The 21538-nt window shown below is 49.2% G+C and overlaps 1 protein-coding gene and 1 long non-coding RNA gene across 8 annotated transcripts in view; both read right to left on the bottom strand.

The window, feature by feature from the left end:
• The window catches only part of LOC141372858 (uncharacterized), a 68428-nt gene extending 64595 nt beyond the window's left edge, over positions 1–3833 (bottom strand). For both annotated transcript variants that reach the window (XR_012378372.1, XR_012378373.1), the window contains exon 1: positions 3475–3833. This is a non-coding gene — a long non-coding RNA (uncharacterized lncRNA). The remainder of the gene's footprint in view (positions 1–3474) is intronic.
• A 7316-nt stretch (positions 3834–11149) lies between these two features.
• KHDRBS3 (KH RNA binding domain containing, signal transduction associated 3) overlaps positions 11150–21538 on the bottom strand; it is a 182328-nt gene continuing 171939 nt past the window's right edge. For 4 of the 6 annotated variants that reach the window (XM_025871173.2, XM_073893237.1, XM_073893239.1 and 1 more), the window contains exon 9: positions 19507–20126. In XM_025871173.2, coding sequence (XP_025726958.1) covers positions 20035–20126 — 92 coding nt within the window. In that variant the 3' untranslated portion in view covers positions 19507–20034. Of the gene's footprint in view, positions 11714–12505; positions 12889–18516; positions 18576–19506; positions 20127–21538 lie in introns of those variants that run through there. The other 2 variants (XR_003208057.2, XR_012378369.1) reach the window with 2 other exon arrangements.

The raw sequence follows: 21538 nt of genomic DNA, 5'->3' as shown, positions 1-21538 counted from the left end.
ATGGAAGAAAAGAAAGAATATCCCAGTGTGCAAGGATTCTAACAGATGAGCCCCCAGCTGAGAAAGTGCAGGGGAGCTCCTTCTCATGTGGATATAAGGAGAGACGCATGTTCCACTGGGGGACACCCCTCCCTTCCTCTTGGGAAACCGAGTCATTCAGCCACTGGACGACTGACCACTGGAAGTTTCCTTATCATACTGAGCTGGGAAATCATTCTGGAGGGGGTGATGCCCACTGGGGATAAGCTCTGCCCTCATCCACACAGACAAGCGTAATCTCTCCTGGAAGGGTCTGGGGATGCTTCGGAACAGACGGAGAACCTACACTATAACATCATCAGATGAACTACAGGGCATCCAGTTAAATCTGAGTTTCAGATAAACAATGAATTTTTTTTTTTTTGGTAAATTATGTCCCAAATATTGCCAAGGTCATGCTTATACAAGACTTATTTGTTGTCTATCGGAAATTCAAATGGTACAGGGCATCCTGTATTTTTATTTGCTAAATTGGGCGGCCCAAGCCTAGAGGCACCCAATTTCCAGACACTCAGCTGGGCGCGCTCCAGTGTTGGAGAAAGGATGTCATGTGAAGAAAAATGCAGAGGCAGCTTATCTGTGATGCCCACCTGAGCTTATCTGCTCCTGCCCCCCTGCCCATGGGCTCCGGGCTGATGCAAACCCTGCCTTGCTCAGAAATCGGAGCCTTCCCTGTCCACTGTAGCCCACACCAAGCCCACCGTGGACGGTCGCCCCCAGCCACGCCCCGTTTGTGGCAAGTATCCCAATTTTGCCTCCGCCCACCCTCCACCCCCGAGATCAGCCAGACTAAGGGGTGCAGAGCCAATCAGATTATTCGTTCTCCTGGCTACAGAGGTTGGTGGGGGGCTAGGAACATGTGACCCAAGTCTGTCCCAGCAGAGTGATCCAGAGTTTTGGCTGGATCGGAGTGGCTCGCATCTCACCCGGAAGGACACTGAGCACCCTGAGACCTGAGGACCGGTCAGTCCAGAAACAGCCCCAAGAGACAAGCTAGTTCTACCCTCCGGACTTTTCTGCTTACTGGCATCAGTAATTCCCTTTTGGCTAAAAGCCAGCAAGTTCTGGATTTTCCTGACACACGCAAATAAAAGGCCCCTGATATAAAGCTCCAAAATTGGCATTAAGTGAGAATCCAGAGCACCTGTCCCATCTCTGTATGCAAAACGCTGGTACATTGCTGCCGTTCAAAGGATTTGGATCCCTTTACCCTTTATGGGGTTCCCCGGGTGCTCCCACTTAGCCCCATCACAGCTCCCTGAGAGATTTGTACTGCAGTTAATCAGAGAAACAGTAACAATAGTAGCTGCTGACATCGAATCCGCACACCAACTCTGAATTGAGTACTGTTTACATCCCTCTCTACAGAGGAGGAGAACAGAGGTTCACAGACGTGACCTTGCCTGCCCCTGGCAACATGAATAGACCTGAGGTGAAGATGGGTTTTTCCTGGGCAGTCCAGTTCTGGAACCTGTGCTCCTCGCCACAAGGGACACGTGTCCTTGACCAGGCATCTCGAGCAGTAACAGAAGCCGCCGGTTAAGAGCATGGACAAAGCACTGCTCTGGAAATCCTAGGCCCCAGGCTTCTCAGCTCTAGAAAGGACAGCCTGCCCGCCTCTCCTCACCTCTGTGTGCTCATCTCTCCTTTAGGGGCCTGAAAGTCCATCTTCCCTGGATTGGCAACATTTGGTGCATGCCAAGAAGGCGGAGGGGCAGGTAGGGTAGGAATGGTGATTCCTCCTGGCTGCCCTGTGCTCAGGGGCAGGGGAAGAAGCCCCGTGAGTGGTGCCAATTTGGGAGCACACGGATGCGTTGGCCTGTCTTAGAGAAAGACCTCTGGCCACCTATAGAGACCAAGTGGGGGCCGGCAGGGGCGGGGGGGGGAGATGCTCCTTTAGCCACGGGGAGACCTGCTTCTATGGACAGAGCCTCCCAGGCACCAGGTGGCAGCAGTGCCTGGGACTGGGGGTCTCTGGGCAGCCCAGGCTTTCTGAACTGGCCACTGCTGGCCCAAGTGTCCCTCCACGCTGCCGGGAACGTCCTGGGCTCCATCTGCTGCCTGGGTCTCCAAGAACCAGGCTGAGGCAGGGGGGCTGAAGAATGGGGATGGGGGCAGCGAACCTTGGCTTCAGGGGTACATATGGGTCCTTGTTCTCTCTCCTTCCTGCATGCCAGTTTAGACGACTTACCACGCAGCCTGGAGTGGGGGAGGGGGCAGAGAGTAAGCTTTGGATTCAAACAGGTGTTACCTCTCCCAGGATTCTTGCTGGAGCCCTGGGCGGCCTCCAGGCGGACCCTCATCCCCTTCCGCAAGGCAGTTAGCTACTCCTAAAATGTGGATCTCAGATGCTACTCCCCCAAACTAAACCTGCAGGGGCGCTTCACTGCTTCAGAGTCAAGTTCTAGCTCCCTGGCAAGGCAGCAAGGTGTTCCTGGACTTCTCAACAGGCCCTTCCCCACCTCCCAGCCTCACCGCCGCCTCCAGCGACAGACCTGCAGGCATCTGCGGCACACACTCTCCATTTCTCCCCATCATGCTCTGTTGATGCTGCTTTTTGCCTTGTCCTTCACTCTTCCGCCAGCCAACACTTCCCAACCTACAAGATGAAGCTCAAGCACTGCCTCTTCCAGGAAGGCGTCCTGGCCCCACCTTGTTGCTTCTGCACCTGACACTCTCCGCGGCCCCTGTCCCCAGGCTGATGGGATGCTCCCGTGTGTTCTCCCTGAAGGTCATATCTTGTGGTCACTTGAGCCTTGCAGTTAGCCTCACTTCCTTTTTGCTTTGGCTGCCGGGATGCTCAGGAGCCCATCTCAGTCTTGTTGGGGTGCATGTGCCTCTCCAGTCACCTTCCGAGGGCTGTATCTCATTACCTCAAGCCCACTTGTTCCCCTTCCCATTTTCTCATCTTTTCCTTTTCTCCTCTGGTACAGCACGCATGCAGGAGACCACCCCCTGGTCCTTCTATGTGGAATGACACCGGCGCCAAAATGAGGCCATAGAAATTACAAAAATCCACCGACTTCTACGAATCCAATTACATAACTAATAGGAGCAATACATTTCTCCTGAGGGGCAAGGAGATGGTGTGTCTTCTCCTCGCGGGATGTACAATGTTGGTGATATTTAAGGGACATGAAACATAAATTACCCCAGCTCCTTCCAATAACCCACCTCCTGCTGAGCCTTTTCTTAAGCAACCTTAGAAATCTGTCAGAAAGTCAGAATTAAGAGGTTGCCTAAGTCACCCCACACCTCCCTGCTTGCTGGGGGAGCCAGGACATCCCCGGCAGGTTGGCCCCACTCCCAAGCCTGAGCATGTGCGAGCACATTCCGGGGTCACCAAGACGCTCTTAGCCATGCGTGTTCGCGTCCCATGGCTGCCGTAACCAATCCCCACAAACGCAGTGACTTAACACCACACAGACTGACTACCTGAAAGCTCTGTGGTTAGACGTTCTCGCCAGGTCTCCCCAGGCTAAAATCGGTGGCAGAGTCCCGGATGAAGTTCTCCAGCGGCGAAGCCCTTTCCTTGCTTGTTCTCACTTCTGCTGAGACCAGTTGACCCCTCCTCCCGGCCTTTTGGCCCTTACTACCAATCTAATACAACTCGGCAGACAACTTTTGTCCAGTGAATGCCCTCAGAATGGCTCCAGTGCTCTTGAAATGGCCCCAGAGAAGGGGGCGAGGCTTGGGCTACCGCTTGTGACCCCCAGCTCTTCGCTGTGGGTGGGTGTTCATCTTGGAGACAGAGGGAGCTGGGCCCTGGTGCCCCTGCCCGCGCTGCCCCTCCCCCCGCCCCCTCCCCCACCCCCAGCCGGATCTGTTCTGCGGAGCATCTGTTTACAAAGCAGGTCACAGAGAGCGCGGTTGTCTAAAAATAGTAAGTCATTATGAGCAGACAAGTGTCTGTGCTAGTGCTGGCAGAGCTGGGACAGCTTCTGTTTTCCATCTCTGCCCCTTTCCGCTTCCCTGCCCTGCCCCCCTCCGTCTTGGCCCACCCACCCACGGCTGGGGACCGGGGCCAGCTGTACCCCGGTTTCACGTTGATTCTCTCAACCACCCCCGTGAGGCTGAGGCCATCACTCCGGTTTGTCAGCCGGGGAAACTGCATCTCAGAGGGTATGGGACTGCCCCCAAATCAGGAAGCCAGGAGGCCGTAGAGCCGAGAGGGGTGGTGGGTGTTTCTTGGGGGGATTGTCCCTCACCCCACGCACACCAGGTCATGTCCACCCAGGCATCATGCGTGGAGACAAGTGCCATGTGCCCTGGCATCTTGAAGAGACGCCGGGAAGGGTGGGGTCCCTTTCCTGGGGAGCCAGGTCCGGGGCGGCACGGCCCCAGGTTGCTCCCAAGCTGAGGTCAGAGTGCTGAGCAGCCCCCTCCCCAAAGCCTGCTCGACACTGCTGGCTTCATGGGCACCAGCCTTCCTGCGCCCTGGCAGCCGTGGCCTTAGCCCTTACAGGGAGGACAGCCGCCCCCAGCGCACGCGTGTGCCACGGGCCCAGCGCTGCCCGTGTGGGATCAGAAGCATGCTGAGCCCTCCCTCCACAGTTCTCCCAGCCTCTTGTCCTCCTTCCAGGGTCCTGAGGACCTCCTGAGTTCTGGAGACATCCCACTGCGCGTCTAGGCCTTACTGACGAGGACACTGGGCAGTGGCTGGTCTGAGGGGGTCTCTGACTCTACGTTCTGACTGCCGCCCCTTCAGGACTCCAGGCTGTGTGGGGATCTGAGGTCCAACCTCTCTCCGTGATGAGCCTCTCCGTTCTGGATTCCAGCCCGCCTCCCAGCCAAGCGTGCTATGAGCTCCTGCCAGGGGCCGCGGTGGAACCCTTCAGCAGTGGATCGAGAGGCCGGCTCTCTCAGATGGGGGATGTCCCTGGTGCCTTCCGAGAATGAAGCCATGTAGAAAGCCATAGGCGCTGATGGGCAAGGGCAAAGGGGTTCCCAGCCCCGGAAGGTCCTGCCTCCACGGAAGCACCGGGCAGGACAGCCGTAAGTAAAGCAAGTATGAGAACCTGCCCGCTTGACAGAAGGGCCCTGGGTGCCAGAGTGGCTGGATGTGGGGCAAGCAGGGTGCTTGGCGGCCCTGGCGTGGGCCGGGGGTCAGATTTGGCTCTTACTTTGGTGGCAGTATCTCTCCTGTCCCTGATCGGAAGCCCGTGTGGCAGGACCCCTCCGTTCTCCCCTGCAAGGGCTGCTTAGGCCAGGTGCCCCTGACAGGCTTCCAGGCTTAGGGGCCAACAGGTGGTCAGTGAGGATGGGGGTGGCATTCCCCGGGGAATAGGGACAGGCATCACTCCCTTCCCAGGTCCTGAGCTGCCAGGGACCCAGGACACAGGCACAAGGAAGGCGTGTGTGTGCCTGAGTGGTTCGAGTAACCATCAGACTGTGGTACAGGTAGAGGACTGAGCTGCCATTTTTTCTGGCTAATTTGACTCCCTCACACCAGGGAAGATGCCTCACCGTGGGGGGCCATGGATGCCGAACGCAAAGGAGGCCAAATAGGTACTAGCAACTTCCTGCAGCAGGCTGGGTGAGAGCTAACAGGGAAGGGGGACTGGGGCCACACGGGTCTCCATGCCCGGTGGACCGGGGGCCGTGTGGAAAGCAGGCTGAGGCTGTAGATCCTCTGCTTTCTTATGAAAAGCCGGGCATTTAGGTATTTGTGGAGCGTTGGCTGTTAAGAGATGAAATCAGCTGAAGGACTGTGCGAGCCAAGGGAAGCTTGTTGGCTGTGCAGAAGCAGAGGAACGGGCATCTCATTTAATATTGTTTAATGAAAAGAAAAATTTCTCTAGAGCATCTACCCTTTGACCTCAATTATTCAGTATTATAGATTTGCAGGAAAAAAGGTTAGAGGGAAATAACTATTCTGTAATACGATTGCACCGTTTGGTTTAAGATGGAGACATTAAGTCGTGGCAGGAACAGCTCACCTCAATCAAGCCCGTGTAGTCTTCGGGATGATTAATGCAACATGTGTTTTTCGCTACGGAAAATCACTTTGGGTGGCCCATTAGGAGCTTTGGATCCCTCCCAATCTAGAGAGTTCCGATCGAGAGGCCTCCACCGCCCCTCACGCCTACAATTTTCTGGATTTAAACTTCCCCCATGGATGCTTCACAGACAGCGATGTGGCCACAGGGGCCAGATGCGCAGTTTTGGACCCAGCTGCCCCAGCTTTGCGGGCCTTGGGCTTCCCTCTCGTGAAGAGTTTGGATCTGGCCGCTGTGATCATCTTCTGGCATTTTGGAAATCGTGACTCTCCTGCCGGGAAAGGGAAGCGGACCCGATTCTCTTGTCTGCACTGTTGTGTTACGGGGATGCTTTCTCTCTGGGTGTCACCCTGATTTCCCCTCAGCTGCTGCAGCCGGCTGCCCCAGGGGCACGGCTTTGGGAGAGTGAATTAGCACATCCCAGCACTTTGTTGGGGGACATCATCCTGCATTTTTTTCACCAGAAGCACCGCATTAGGCCAGGGATCTGAACTCTTCCTTGGGTTCTGGTTTTTACAAAATGTGTGTGTGACCCTCCGGCCACCTTCTATCCTCCCCTCAGTCCGTGAGCCGGACGGGGGCAAGCAGGCAAGCACATCCTCCCTCCCTAGAGCTTCCGGACCTAGCACCGCTGCCAGACTGGCAGGTGCTCAGCCCGCGCTGGATGAATGAATAAGCGGGCCACACTTACACTTTCCCTCCATCCTGCCCGTGGCCCAACTCTAGCTTCACAACACCAAGGATCTGAGAGTCTCTCACCAACATTCCTGGGCCATCCTAAAGAATGTCCATTCTACAGACCAAAGCACAAAGACTCGGAAACAGGTCTTCCGCATCACTCAGCCGATGGGGAAGGAGAGAAGGCTGAAAACACAGGCCGGGCTCTGGAGGACCAATCTGGTGAGAGGACATCAGGGGCTACCCGAGACAGGCAGGGAGCACGGCGCCCCTGCCTGAGACCCGGGGGGCCCGATCTGGAAGAAATGGGCAGAAGAGCTGCTCGCTCACCCTCTTGCTTCCAGTGGGTTGATGGTTGGAGGCAGGGCCCAGCAAGCAGCTCCAGGGTGGGGGGCCCCGGACAGAAGAGAGCCAAGAGGAGAGCAAGGGCTTGGGGGCAGGGGAGGGGCAATGGCTCTGGAACCATTGCGGGTGGGAGATGGAGGATGAGCAGGGAAACTGAGGCCGAAGGCCCCCTGAGGGGCCGCGGGGGTGAAGGGGAAGGCTGTGTGTGAGTCAGGGCTGGGAGGGCGGCAAAGGCTGAACCCCACACACCAAGTGCAGAGCCCGTGGTGGCTGGCAGATTCGAGGCTTCACTGGCTGGTGGGGGGCAAGGGCTGCCGCGGCTCCCTGAGGTAGAGGATGCGTCCTTCCCCTGGCAGGCCTGGATGTGATGATGGCTGAGGGTTTCCACACCAGCAGGATGGGGAGGGTGGCATCTACACTGAAAGTGCATACGTGTGCGTGTGTGTGCATCGGGGTGTTTCCACAAGAGTTAACAGCTAATTTGTATCAAGTGCTCACGAGGTGCCAGGGCTCGCTCTGCCAACCCCTTGGAGGGAGGCGCTACCTTCGCCATTTTGTGGGTAAGGACATAAGGCACACAGAGACAGAAAGTAACTTCCCTGGGGGGGGGGGGGAGCTGGCTTCCAGGGGGGCCCCCCGGAGCCCCCCCCCCCGATGTTCCCCCCCCCCCCCCCGGCCCCCGGTGTGTGCAGTCACCTGGAGCTGTAGCAGGGCTGGTGTTTGCCCAGTAGCCTGTGGGGGAAGTGACGCTATGTTATTTCTGGGATTCGGGTGTAAAAGCCTGTGGCTGTCTTCTGTGTTCTCTCTCTCGTGGACTCTCCCTCTCAGACCACTTGCCCTAGGGAAGCCAGCCGCCATGTTGTGAGGACACTGAGGCAGCGTGTGGAGAGGCCGGCGTGGCGAGGCCCGTGGGGACCCCTGGTCCACCGCTCTCTGAGTGGCTCCTGCAGCCCCAGTGGGCAGTTTGCAATCCCGTGAGAAACTCTGAGCCAGAATGTGTCCCAGACTCCTGACCCTCAGAAAACATAGGACATCATAAATGTTTGCTCTTTTAAATCTGTAAAGTCTGAGCTAGTTCGTTCTGCAGGAATTGATAACCAAGACACCAGGGTATCCACTCTGGTTAGTACCAACTGGACTCCGGAGGCCGCACTCTGACGCGCTGTGCTGTGGTCTTGCCACGAGCCCCAACGAGGAACGCTTTGGAGGAAGGGCATCTTGGGTCAAGGGCAGAGCAATGAGAATGAGCCGTGTGGGGCAGGCTGCCTGGGAAGTGCTGGCACGTATGTTTCGGTGTGTGTACAGGCAGTCCGGTGGGACACGGGCCATCGGGAGAGAGGTCAGAGCTCGGCGTTCAGTGAAGGGTCTGCAGTGAATGCAAACCCTAGGGGTCACTACTGAGCAGGGACATGGAGGAGAGGCTGTGGGCTTCACACAAAAGCCCCTTTTTCTCAGAGCTTCCAGTGGGTCAATGCAGCAGCACCTGGCCCAGGGAGCCCTGCAGAAAACCCTCAGATGTACCAGAATAAGGAGGTATTTTGGCGTGGTGGCAATCATAATGTGGACAACTCCATGAAGGTATCACTTTAAAAAGCTAGCTTCAGGATCTCATATAAATGTGTTGAAAAAGCCATCCACTATTATTTTTAAGACCATAGGAAGTCGCTGGGATCCTTTACAAGCAAACACTAGAATGGTTATTTCAGCCTGCCATGCCTGGAGAGCTGCCGGGAGCAGGAGAGAAGACATCGAGGGACCCCAGCTGTCTGAGACGGACCAAAAGGAACTCAGCTGGAGAGACGTCAAGTCGCGTTTCACATCTAAAGGCTTCCTTTGTTCAGTTGTGCTCCTGTGCTGAGTGACTCGCTCTTGGGCTTTTCCCCACCCCCGAGGTGTGACACGTGGGGACGCCCAGGGGAGATGTGACACGTGGGGACGCCCAAAGAGCCCTGGCCAGGTCGGACCCTGGGCCGCGCTGGGAAAGTTCCCCAAGAGGAAGTCTGTCCCAGGGCCAGACCTGTGCCCCAGGAGCCCATGCTGGCCCCCATACTCCCCACCCCGCTCCCGAGGCGCCCAGCCTCCCCTGCAGACCGCTCCCCTGCATTTCTCTCCCCGCCTCCCACCTCCCTCATCTCAAACACACGCCCTCTCCAGCAACTCCTTACAGAAGCTCCTTGAAGGAGCTGATGATACTCATTCTCCGAATCTGCTCCCTGCTCTCACTCTGCGACGTCAACCATGGTCACAAAGGCCTCTGTGAGTCTGTCCGTACCGTCAGTCCCTAATGCATCCCCTGTTCCTTCTGTCTTCCTGTCACAGGGAGGGGATTTATTTTCTCAGTGGCCCTACACCAGATTCTCTGCATCGTCCAGTGCCACTGTCCTGCGCTCCACATCAGCCTGTGGACAGGCTTAGCGGCTCTACTTTGCAGGCACGTCTGGAGCTTGGCCGGTCCTCAACGCTTGCATGGCTGCCCTCGGGCCAGGCTAGCATTCCCTCTTCCCTCCACTGCAGTGGCCTCTGGGGGCGTCTCCTTCTGGCGCCACAACAGCCTATTCTCAACAGGGCTGCCAAAGCAACTCTTAGAAGGCACACTGGGCCATGCCGATCTTCTGCGCAAACCCCTCCCGCACAAAGCTCCCTTTTAAGTAAAGCTCAAAAGTGGCCCTACATGCCCCCGTCCTCCCACCACCCCGATTTCACTGTAGTCGTCTTTGCCCCTTGCTTGTTCCATCACTTCGACACCGGCACCCTTGCGGCTCCTCAAGCTGCCAAGCACGTTCCCACTTCAGCATCTTCGCACTTGCTGGGGTCTTGATGTGGCTCATTTTCTTCCTTTCCTGGGTCCCTGCTAGCCTGTGACCTTGTCGGTCTTCTGCCACACAGATTAGAGTCTGACCCCCGCCTCCCGTGGCGGTGCTCTCAAGTTCCTCAACAGCACTCTCACCGCCTGGCCTCTTCCGGGTTGGTAGCCCAGGGCCTGTCCCCTCCCGCTGGAAAGTAAGCTCCCCGAGGGTGGGCTCGCTGATCTGCCCACTCCAATGTGTAGGGCAGTGCCCAGCACAGAAGAGATTCTTGACAAGTATGCGTTTAATGAACTAAGGAACGGAGGCAGTACCGTAAGAGGCCAAAGTTATGGTAGGAAGAGTGGAAGCGAGAAGGGGACAGACGGGAGAGGCGTTGGAGAGTTCGAGGCCCTGGGATTCTATTTGTAGGTTTATGACTAGTGTCCCTGACTTGGTGGGTGGAAAGGTTGCAAGCAGCGAGGGAGCTCAAATTCTTTTTCCATTTATAACAATCTGGCTTATGTTCTAAAGTTCTTCGTTGTTCAATTAATTTCAAACAAAAGGGTCCCTTCGGGCGCCTGGGTGGCTCAGTCAATTAAACGTCTGCCTTTGTCTCAGGTCATGATCCCAGGGTCCTGGGCTCCTTGCTCAGCGGGGAGCCTGCTTCTCCCTCTCCTCCCCACTCGGGCTCGCTCTTCTCGCTCATGCTCTCTGTCGCTATCTTTGTCTCTCCCTCTCTCTGATAAATAAAAAACCCTGAAACAAACAAACAAAAGGGTCCCTGGAGCTGATTGTCACTGCACACCGCCTTCCCGACCATGCGCTGAGGGGCGCTCACAGCCGCAGGGCCGTGGTGCCCACCTGCTGCCGCCCGCGGCATGTGCCGCACCCTCTCCGACACTGGGCTGTCCGTCCTTGCACTTCTGAGATGCACAACTGTGTATGTGACAAATGCAAAGGCATGACTGCAGGACTGGAGAATGTTTTTCGGATGCATCATGAGAGGATATGGAAAAGCGAGCTTATAAGTTATTCTGTGGTTAACACAATGCTCCTAACGTGGTACGCTGTCAAAGTGAATGCCTTAGAGGAAATGTGTCTTTGAGGTAGAAGAGTGACAATTTAACAATGCACAAGACTGTTCCTGAAATTCCAAGACTAGGAAACATGTTGTGTGAGTTTCTAGCAGAAGGAATAAAACATTCTCCTGGGGCATATTGAATTAAAATCACAATGCACCAGTAAATGAAGAAAAGAGAACGAACAGAATAATACTGTCCACAGGGATTATGACCTTTATGTTCCATAACAAATTACAGAGAGGCATGAAAATCAGCTTTCTTTTCTGGCAGTACCACTCTGCTTCCTGCAGAAGCCTTTGTAATTAACCTTTTATGTGACAGAATACTTTTGGTGGAACACGTCCATATTTATTTGTCCATAACTGAGACAGATAAATCATTTTCAAATCTGGACTACGTATAGAATCCGGACTTCTTGCAGTGAGTTGCAGCCATAGATGGTTCTCAAGTGTGCAAAATTTAGAGCTTGCTGAAATAACAAGACTTGGTTTTTCTAGGTTTATAGTAAAGTGCAGGAGATTGAAATGGGCAGCCTTTATTAAGTATCACACAAATCATTTGTTTGTTGTTGTTAGGAGACCACAAAATAAGATTGATTTTCTTTCCTTTTTTTAAACAGGCTTTCCAAATTAAAAAGCATACCATTTTATAAAACATTTCACAGGACATAAAACTGTGAAAAAAAATTCAGATGATTTTCAAGCTCCCAAGTGAATTCATTTACTGACTAGGCACGTTGGTGAGTTAACGATTCATAAGCAGTCCATAATTCGAAGGAAAGCCCCTGAAAGAGAGGAAAATCAAATATATTTGTATACATCAAGAAACTAATAATTATTCATGCTCTGTTGCGGATGGCAGGATTTAGGCAGAGGAAGGAAGTAAGCAGAAACTTAACAGAAATAAGGTTATTTATGGAAAACAAGGCAAAACAGAATTATAGAAACTTAAGGACATAAAATATTTGTGTTCAGTAAGGCAGATGAATGGTTAATTAGCAGAGGAGCATCAAAATACTCTCCCTTACAACCTTTATGGGTATGATTTCAGAATGGCCTTGTTTGACATGGAACCTCTAATATCAAAATGTGCAACGGGTCCCTATGGGTACACACTGGACAGTCCTTGACTTCCTGTCATCTGAGACGAGAACCAACCCTCAGATATATTTACAAGTTTTTATTAACTAACACCAAAGCACATATTTTGATGTGCTACACAGAACACAACTGCTATTTCAAAAACCCAGTGGTAGTCAAGAGGGAAGAAAAGCAACCAATCACAATGGAGAAGTGGCCGTCACTATGCTTACTCCTCACAGCTCTGGTCACACACGCCTGGCCCCAGGAGACCCGTCAACACCACACAATTTGTTCATGGTGCCCTATGACCTAGCCCTTCCTAGCTCCCCAGCACCCCCGTTCCTCTCCCGGCACGGGCCCCTGCTCACGTCCCCCGACGTGGTGCAGCTTCATGCCCTGGTCAGCACCGCCTCGCTCACCTGCACCAGCCTGTCAACGCCCGCCATTCTCTGTGAAACCTTTTCCTCCCCGCCCCAGAGTTTCACCCCCTTTCCCTCTGGCTGCACCACCTCCGCCTTCACTTAGCCTCTGATTGCTGCACACGGCCCGAGACAGGGAGCCACGCGGCGGCACCTGCGCGTGCTTCGGGGGCTGGACCCCATCGACGCAACCTGAATTGAAAGGCTAATACCGTAAAAGGTAAACATCGCATGTAGTAAATCTATTAACTGGGTATTGTTTAATCAGTGAGTACTTCTTCAACAGCTTGATGACTGTTCCAGTGCGGACTCATTCCGGACCCTGAGGGACACTGGCCGGCAGCTCCAAACCAGGTGTGTGCCAATCGAGAGCCAGCAGCCGGTACTCTCAGAGTGAACAGAAGAAAGGGTTCTTCTGGCAACAGAAGAGAGGCGAGATCTCGAAGCACGGGCAGGATCTGGGAAAGCAGAGCACAGGAAAAGCTGGGCGAGGATGCCCCCCGGAGCAAACCCACTCAGGGTTCCAGGACCTGCAACTGTCAGCTGTCCCTGCCGCCTAAGACACGCCCCGGGAGCTGCTCTGAAGGGGTCCGGCGCCCCCCGCACGCCTCGTTCCTCCGCACCGGGACCCGCCCCACCCCGTGCCATGCCGCACACCCACTTGGAGTAGAAGAGTGTTCTGTGTGGCGCAGGTGCCAACCACTGACGGTAAGGGATGCATGCAGCATGCAGGGTTCAAGTTTCTCTGAAAAGCGTATCACAGGAACAATAGAGTAATATTCATGAAACATAGAAAGGCTCAATGAACCTACTTCGGAAATTTGTTAAGATGTATACAAACGTGTACAATAACAGAGATGTAGGGCTATGCTTTCTAGCACTCTTATTCATGGGTATAAAATGCTGGAAGTGAACTACATGTCCCTCAATACTTGTTTAAATTATAAATCATGTAACTATTATTCAGCCAATAAAAAGAAAAAAGTAGCTTTATAGTATAAAATGATAGAAAATGAACTCTATGATGTACTCTAAAGTGAAACAAGGGGGTAGAAAACAGTGTACTGTTTTGTATGTAAAAAGGAAATGTGCTTTGCCTATGCACAGACTATCTTGGGAAAAATATACAAAAAACCAATGCAAACAGCTGCCTTGGGGGTTTGGGGCGGGGTGGGGGGGTGGGGAGGGATGAAGACCAACTTTTCACTGTGTACTCTTGGACTTTTGGATTTTCTACCAAGCACACGTAGCACACGTATTACCTATCAAATAAAGGACATATTTTGGCTTTCCAACTTCACACACATTTCCTCCCACTAAATAAGCCAGTGGTTGCAGACGTAACGATCTCATTTCCACTGAGAAACCAAACTAATAGTGCAAAGTGTCAGGGCTAGGATTTTAAAAAGTCACAGGGTGGTTGGCTCATTCTTTCCCTTCCCTCATGTGCTCCACACTGAACACCTCATCAGCCCCCGCTGTGTGCCAGGCACGATCCTGGCATCTGGGTGGACAAGTCAAGTAAGACATGGTGCTGTGTTTAAAGAACCTCATCTTGCAGTTGGTGAGAAAGACACACCAACGAGTAGAGCAGAGATCTAGCTCGGAGATAACGCCTCCAACCTTGCGCATTTCTTCTCTCTGCCCATTTTCAGTTCGGGCCTGTCAGGTACGAGGAACTGTGTTAGGCAGCACACATGGAGACAGGAGTAAGGCCTGGATCTTGCCAGTAGTGGTGGTCAAATGAGACTTTTAGATATCTCTATCTACATCTGAATGACCCCATTTAAGAACCTGTCAATTTCTCTCCAAGTTCAAGGATGACTCTAACTCCACCTGGTAAAGCCAAGGATGTCCTAAATCCACTTTCCTCTACTGTGGAGACACTGAGTCTCCTCATTCATTTTATTCACTCGTGTATTCGACTGCTTGTTCACAGACCCCTTCCAGGGCATACGACATGTTTCTATGCTGGTGGGAGTGGGTGGAAAGGAGCGTGAAAAGTCCGTTGAGAGACCCTATTTTTGCAGAATTCAGGCAGCTCTAAGGGTTCTCAGCAGGGACTCGAACCCGATGCCTGATGCAGAGAGAGTGTGCCGAGGAAGGCTTCCCCAGGACACGGGGAAGCTTCCGGGCTCACTTTGAGGCTGGACAGACCATGATGACTAGCCGTACAAGAGCTGGCTGAGAGGGGTAGGGAAGCGTGGCTCCAGGCAGAGGATGACCTGGACAGGAAAGCACCGAGAGGGATGTTTAGTACCAAGGCTGGAGCAGCCGTGAGGTGGGGCCAAGATCACGTCGGGCTTTGCATGCAGAGCCAAGAGCCTGAGCTTGACACTGCACAACATGGGGGCCACTGAGGGGCTCACCACACTAAGGTCTGAAACAATGTCCGCGCCAGGCGCTAATCACTGAAATCGAATCCCACTGAGAATCAACTTCAGTTGGATGGATTTTCCATTAGATAAGAGGAGGATGCAATTCAGATCTGAAAATGTTCTACAGCCTTTCTGAAAGATGGACACAGAATCAAGACAAAGTAGATTTTGTTATTTTCAATATAATCAGAGGTTTTTTTTTTTTTTCCTTTCTATCTGTACAAGACACTGGGTAGCAACGTAAATAGATCTTATTTGTATAGAAAATAACTTTATTATTTACATTCATTACCTAAACCCTATAAAGTGGCTTCTATTTTGGTTATTAGACTTTTGATTACGTTTTTATTTTTTCCTCCAAATTGTAGACTCTGGGATTCATGTCTCTGTACACAATGACCAGAGCTACTGTCTAATTTTGAGTTAAACCAATGGAGCTAGACCTTCTGAATTGTAATTGGCAGTAGTGGTGGTCAGTGACATGAGTGGGGTTTTTGCTGTGGCTGTTGTCGTTTTTGGTCTCTGCCAACTACTGCTAACAAGCGCTACCACTGTCTGTTAGGAATCCTACTGATGCACTGACGGCGTCACTCTCTCATACTCACTGACTTGCTGCACACTTGCTCTGCTGAGAGAAGGCTAAGAGGATAAACGGTGAGGGCCCTATTTTTTAAGACACCCTGTGTCTGGATTTCGGATCAATAGGCAGTGCAAACAGAGGTTCGTACAAAGTTCTTGTTGGAGCGGAGACGGACAAGGCACTTTCTCTGCCTAAGGGGATGGAGTAGGGCAAGCTGAGAGGTGAGGAGGATGTTACAATGGAAAATGGGGTCACTGTGTCTAAGCTTCTTAGCGGGACCTGCGAGACCCTGCATTATGTGCAGCATCATCTGTTGCTTTCTCTGATTACCTAATATAACTGATGTCTCTTAGATAATTGCTCTTTCTTATAATTCCACGTATTTACATTAAGTAACAAACAAGGGCAAATACCTACATCAGTGCCGGACATGTTTCTAATCCTTCCTAGCAATACTGAGGTCGCTAGAATTACTGTGCCATTTTACAGGTGGGGGAACTGCCATCTCGACTGTAGTTCAGAGAGGTTAAGTAACTTAACCAAGGTTATCCAGCTGGTAAATGACAGAGCTGGGATATGAATGCTTCCCGGAATACCTTCCCCTATGTGGTTAGGTTATCTCCTCCTGGGCCCCATGCCTCTGCTGGCACCTGTCCCACCTCCAACCACCTGCCTGGCAGACAGGTCTCTCTTCCATGCGCCCGCACTTCTCCTACTGACCCCTTCCTTGCCCCTCTCCCCAGCAGGCTGTTGCGTCTTCAGTGACAGGACTATGTCATCGGCATTGAATTTCCAGTGTCTGTAGCACAGCAGACATTAAGTCAACGTATCTGCATGGATACTGATACTGATTCAAGCCAGAGTATCATGAATATAAGACGATTCAGAACCTAAATACCGTCAAAGAATCTCTCCAGGAAGGAATCTGGTGCAGGGGTGGAACAGACAGAGAGGGGAATACTTATCAATCGCAATGTGTTGATAACGCTCAGGGCTGTGGGAGTCACTTTCAGGGATACAGGTAACATGAAGATTAGCCCCTGCTCTCAAAGAGCCTTTAATCTGATGGGGAAGTCAGTGCTAGTCCAGAGCTGGCTAACAACAAAGCTCGGGATTAAAGCAGATGGTTTAAAATTGGCTCTACCAGTTGCAGGGTGTGAGAGTTTTCTACCTAAGTGACTTCACGTTTTGAAGCTGAAGTGTCTTCCTCTGTAAAATGGAGACCACACTTACCTTCTTGTGGTTGTGAGCATTCAATGAAATCATTTATTGAGAGTGATGAACTCATGCTTGGTCAAAGTGGCAACTTGTAACCAACCTAAGTCACTAAAACGAGTAAGTATAAACTAAGCATGTTACTTCAGAGAGGGCACTGGGCCAAGTCCTGAGGAGTGGGCACGATTTCTGGGGGTGGAGGAACTGGGGCGAGCATGCTTCCATTCCATCCTGAATTACTGCAGTCTAAGTAAGGCCCATGTCTTAAAGATCTTTGCATTCGCGGTGCCTCCTCTGTGTCTAATACAAAACTCATGCTCGGTTCACGTTGTAAAATGAGAAAAGAAACTATTAATCCCAAGGGGGTAGACAAAGGTCAGGGGAAAGATCTGGAACTATGCAATGTGCTTTGAGGGGCGGGAGAAGACTGCTTGCCTACAGCAGAGTCTTCATGTTGAAACGGAAAGCAATGAGGCTTGGCAGCCTACGTGCCAAAAATGGGAAGCCCTTGGAAGCCAAACAGGAGGATTCTTGTCCAATATTATTCCTGGTGGTTCCTGACCTTTCTGAATCACAATCCCTTTTTATAGTTCAATGGAGCTATGGGTTCTTTAAAAAATGAAAATAAACATGACACTGAACAATAATTCCTACGAATTAAGCTTGAAGACCCTTTGGGGGTTTACTCTCTAGGGACCTATCTATAATCTCTCACTTAAGAAACCTGCGTTATTATTCAATATGCTAATCCCCCCTCCAAAATTACTTAATAAGGAGGAAAATAGTGAAAAATTTCAATGTAACACATTGAAAAAATGCGTGATGTGTCACATTCTCTTTCTGTGCAAGAAAAGCCCCCCCTCCACAACAAAAACAAAAACAAAAACAAAAAAAACCCCTCAAAACCAAAAATCTTATTTTGGTCCATGAGAATAAAGAGAACTATTTTCTTCCTAATAGTAAGTTAATTATTTCAGGTTACTTTTGGCTACTGGAGGGGAAAAAAAAACTCAGCTCTTACCCATACATATTAAATATGGGTATTCAACTTGACAATTCAACTTCACATTTACTGTATCACTTTTCAGGTTACAAAGCACTCACAATATTAGCTCACTCAGTTCTTAGTAACAACTACAGGAGCTAAGCATCATTCTCCTCATGCTGATGTCCAAAGGTACATGTCAGGGGCAGAGCTCAAATAAAACTACTTTTAAAGAGGAAGACTCTCTGGAATATCAGGGCCTAAGTAGCGTGTCTGATGGTTTAGAAAAAAAAAAAACAAGAATACCCTGAGACCAAACTAATGATATGTTTCCTTTACAGATCCCTAATTTTTTTTTTTAAATTTATGAAATAATTTTATAAAACACAGGTTCTAGTACTTGTCTTATAAAAGTAATAACTTGTTTTGCAAAATTCAGGAAGGACAGAAAAGTGCATACACAAAATCATACTTTCACAAGCCTAAGATAATTATCATCAAAAATCTGCAGCATACCAGTGTAATTTTTTTTACCTATAAATATATAGAGAGTATACACAGTTTTTAAAAAATAAAATTGGGGTCATATTATACATTAGGCTTGATAAACTGCTTTTTTTCCCTTAATAGTTTGGACATTTTTTTCATGTGATTGACTGGGCTTCTATTTTTACTGAAGAAGGCAATCCAAGTATTAACTGCTGTGACAACGTCCGCCTCTGCCGCCCGTGGCACCCACAAGGCCGGCTGGGTCTGACTTGTTTGTATTCAGGGAGCTTCTGTTCTGACTGGAGGAGTTAATTTGCCATAATCACTAGTGCTGGAAATAGGAACCAGTGTGGGATATTTTCCATGTGACTTTAGATAAGCATTAAATTGTCTTCATCTTCCGTAACATATCACAATAATTGAAACAAAAGGCACTCACCTTTGTTTGCTCCTCGGGCACAACCAGTTCCTCCGACTTCCCAAGATGGCTGACATTTCCTAACAAAAGAAAAGACCTTTTTACTCAAAGAGAAGGAAATCTCTTAAGAAACAAAAATTAAACATTTTACATAATCTACAATTAAAAAAAAAAACTTAAGCCAAATGATTAAAGAATAACTTTATTAAATATTTGTCAGTTTTAAGAAGTGCCCTCAATTACTAACCAAAGAATGTATTACAAACAACTAGTTATGAGGTTTTACATTTGTTTAATAGGGAAAAATTGGCCCCAATTAAACTGACTGAACTAAGGCTTTTTAGATTACTAAAACAAATTAAACTTTTTAAAATGAGAATTTAGGTGATCTTAAAACCTCTCTAAAATGGATAATGAAACTTGCTAAGTTGTAATCTCCCTGGTTTTATTAGTTATATTAAGATAAATTAAGTGAGATTAAAATCTTATTTGATTTATTTACCTTTGACAATGAAGACCGTTTAAGGGTTACACATCCTCAGCCTTGGCGAGTGCGACCTCAATTAGTCAAGTCAGAATGTCTTTAAAAGCTTTGTGCTTATTGCTTCCAGCATGGAGCGAGGTGTTCATTAAGGTACCAAAATTCTCATAAAAAATCCAAAGTTGCACTAGTGAAAAAACGCTCAACAAGATGAAAACTGATCACATCTTTTTCAGAAAATCAGTAGTTATTTTAAAACCAGTTTTTAAACAAGATTTGGTTTTGCGTCGTTTTAACGTGCTACTCAACGCAGCTTAACACCATGTGGACTCTTTAAACAGCATTTAAATCTACGGTGAGTATAGAATGGTACATTTAATTTTATACCATTTTTTAAGTCAGTTGTACAACGTTTAGTGTGACCCTTTTATGACAAGCGTTGTTAAATGAACTCTTTCCCTGTTTACAACTATTTATGAAGGCCTTTTTAAATAAGAGAAACATGAAATTGTTAGCTCACACACACGGAATTTCTTTCAAAAGTTTATTTAGTATCAAGCAAGAGGAGACTTTGCTCAACACTACAGAACATTTCAAGACTTGAGTTACAAAAGAATACCACATTATTTGCACTTGTAATTGGCTTCCCTTTTTACGCATGTTGGCAAGAGAAAAAAAACTAGCATATGGCTGAAAGATAAAATAACTAAATTGCTATGGAAACCTTTAAAATGAAAGGTGAGGCTTATGTTAAAAGGATGGATTAACATATTTAGTAAACCTAGTTTTTTGTTTAACACTAGTTAATCAAAGTTATTTTTTTTCCTTTTGATGACCTATTTTTTCATATACAGACTGGAAATAACAAAATTTTACATGTCTTTTTTTTTTTTTTTCTGCCCAGGTTGATGTTTCCACAAAGTAGTTTTAAAGTTCCATCCATTCAGATTTTAAGCATTTTGATTTATTTAAAAAGGGATTGTTCATAGAAAAACATTACTTTGAACAGTACACAGGACTGGTGGAGACTGGCTATTCAACAACACCAGACAGTACAATCAGTATCTGCCGTAGGGCTGGTCTCTGTAGACACCCTTCGCGGTCCTCGCTGCAGGTGCCTTGTGTCTCGAGTTAGTCCAGTCCTCTTGCCCTAAAATCAGTAAGATGAACCACAATTAGATCATGGCCATGGATCCTGCTGGCTTCATTTTTCAGAATCTAACTTAACCCTGAACAAGTGGTAGATGTCGTATTGAAGACATATATCCCTGATGTACCACACACACACACACACACACACAAAAACAAGGGTATTTACTTAGAGAAAAATTACAAACACAGTGGGAAATGGTCACCCTACTAACAAAAACTATCAGTATGGGAAGAAAAATGATTTTTGTATCTTAAATGGCAACCAACTTGCAAGAACTTTCCTCTCGGTCACTCATTTTAACAAAAGCTCACACGCTCAAACAGCCAACTGAACTGCCTTTTGCTAAATGTTAAGACATTCATGAATGGGAAAGAGAATGGGAACAGGATCGCTCAGATTTCTTTTGACAGCAAAAACAAACACCACACAGATAAAGATCTGTGCAGGCAAAGGCAGACAAACATAACAAGCAACGTGGGGATGGGCAGGGTGGTCACTGGTCTCCTAGGTCCTTCCCCAGACAGAGGGAATGGAAGTCGTGTTCAGGGGAAATGTAGCCTCAACAATACTTCCTGAATACGAAATAAACTTAATGACAGAATGTCAAATTTCACTCATCATAATACTAAATCCATATCAGACAAGTGTACGAATAACAAAAGGTCTTCCATCATCCATTCAGACGTCCTGAAATTAAACACCTGTTCCATCTCAGCACTTCCACTGAGTAATCTACAGGTCTCCAACAACAAACAGTTAACATTTCTGCTGCAACCTACAGCAATTTAAAAGCCATGTGTCCACTGAGACCAATTTAAAAAGGCTGTGAAGGAAAAATACTTAAAATGACCTCTTCTTTTGATACAAACATGCAATCAACGTCATTCCCTCAAGCTAACTTGCATCCATTTAAGTAGACTGCATTCAGCAAACCAAGGTATTTCTCTTAAGTGTTTGTTACAAAAACCAAAACAAAAAAATATCCAAGGTAAGGTCATCACAGCTTGGGGCAGGTGATATAACAAAATGCACTTCAAAAGGAACACCGGAAAATGGTTTTTCACTCATGTTCAGAGAAATGTCAGAACATCCATTAACCAGAATCCTGATTCACTTGCACTGGGTACTAGGCATTTATCAGAGCTTTGCAACTGATTGAAGCTTCCTGTTCTCTGATCTCTTTGTCCTCCGGCAAAGGAGCTTCTTACTATCATTATGCTGCTGCTGCCAATTCTTTTAATTAAACCTGTCCTCCTTCTGCATTCTGAGACTTCGGACATGGATTCCCCAGCATCTCTACCAGCTCCCACTGAATTAAGTGGGGTTTAGCTGTCTCCCCGTAAGCCGGAGAGAGCCTTACATCCCCTCCCTGGCTCAGTGCTTTTGTAACCTTTATGGAAGGACTCCCA

The sequence above is a fragment of the Callorhinus ursinus genome, unplaced genomic scaffold (genome assembly GCF_003265705.2).
Source record: "Callorhinus ursinus isolate GAN/ISIS: 27379988/994484 unplaced genomic scaffold, GSC_fseal_2.0 scaffold5, whole genome shotgun sequence".
Lineage (NCBI taxonomy): Eukaryota > Metazoa > Chordata > Mammalia > Carnivora > Otariidae > Callorhinus > Callorhinus ursinus.
Note: the sequence above shows the minus strand (reverse complement) of the source record. Positions and strands in the feature narration are given on the sequence as shown.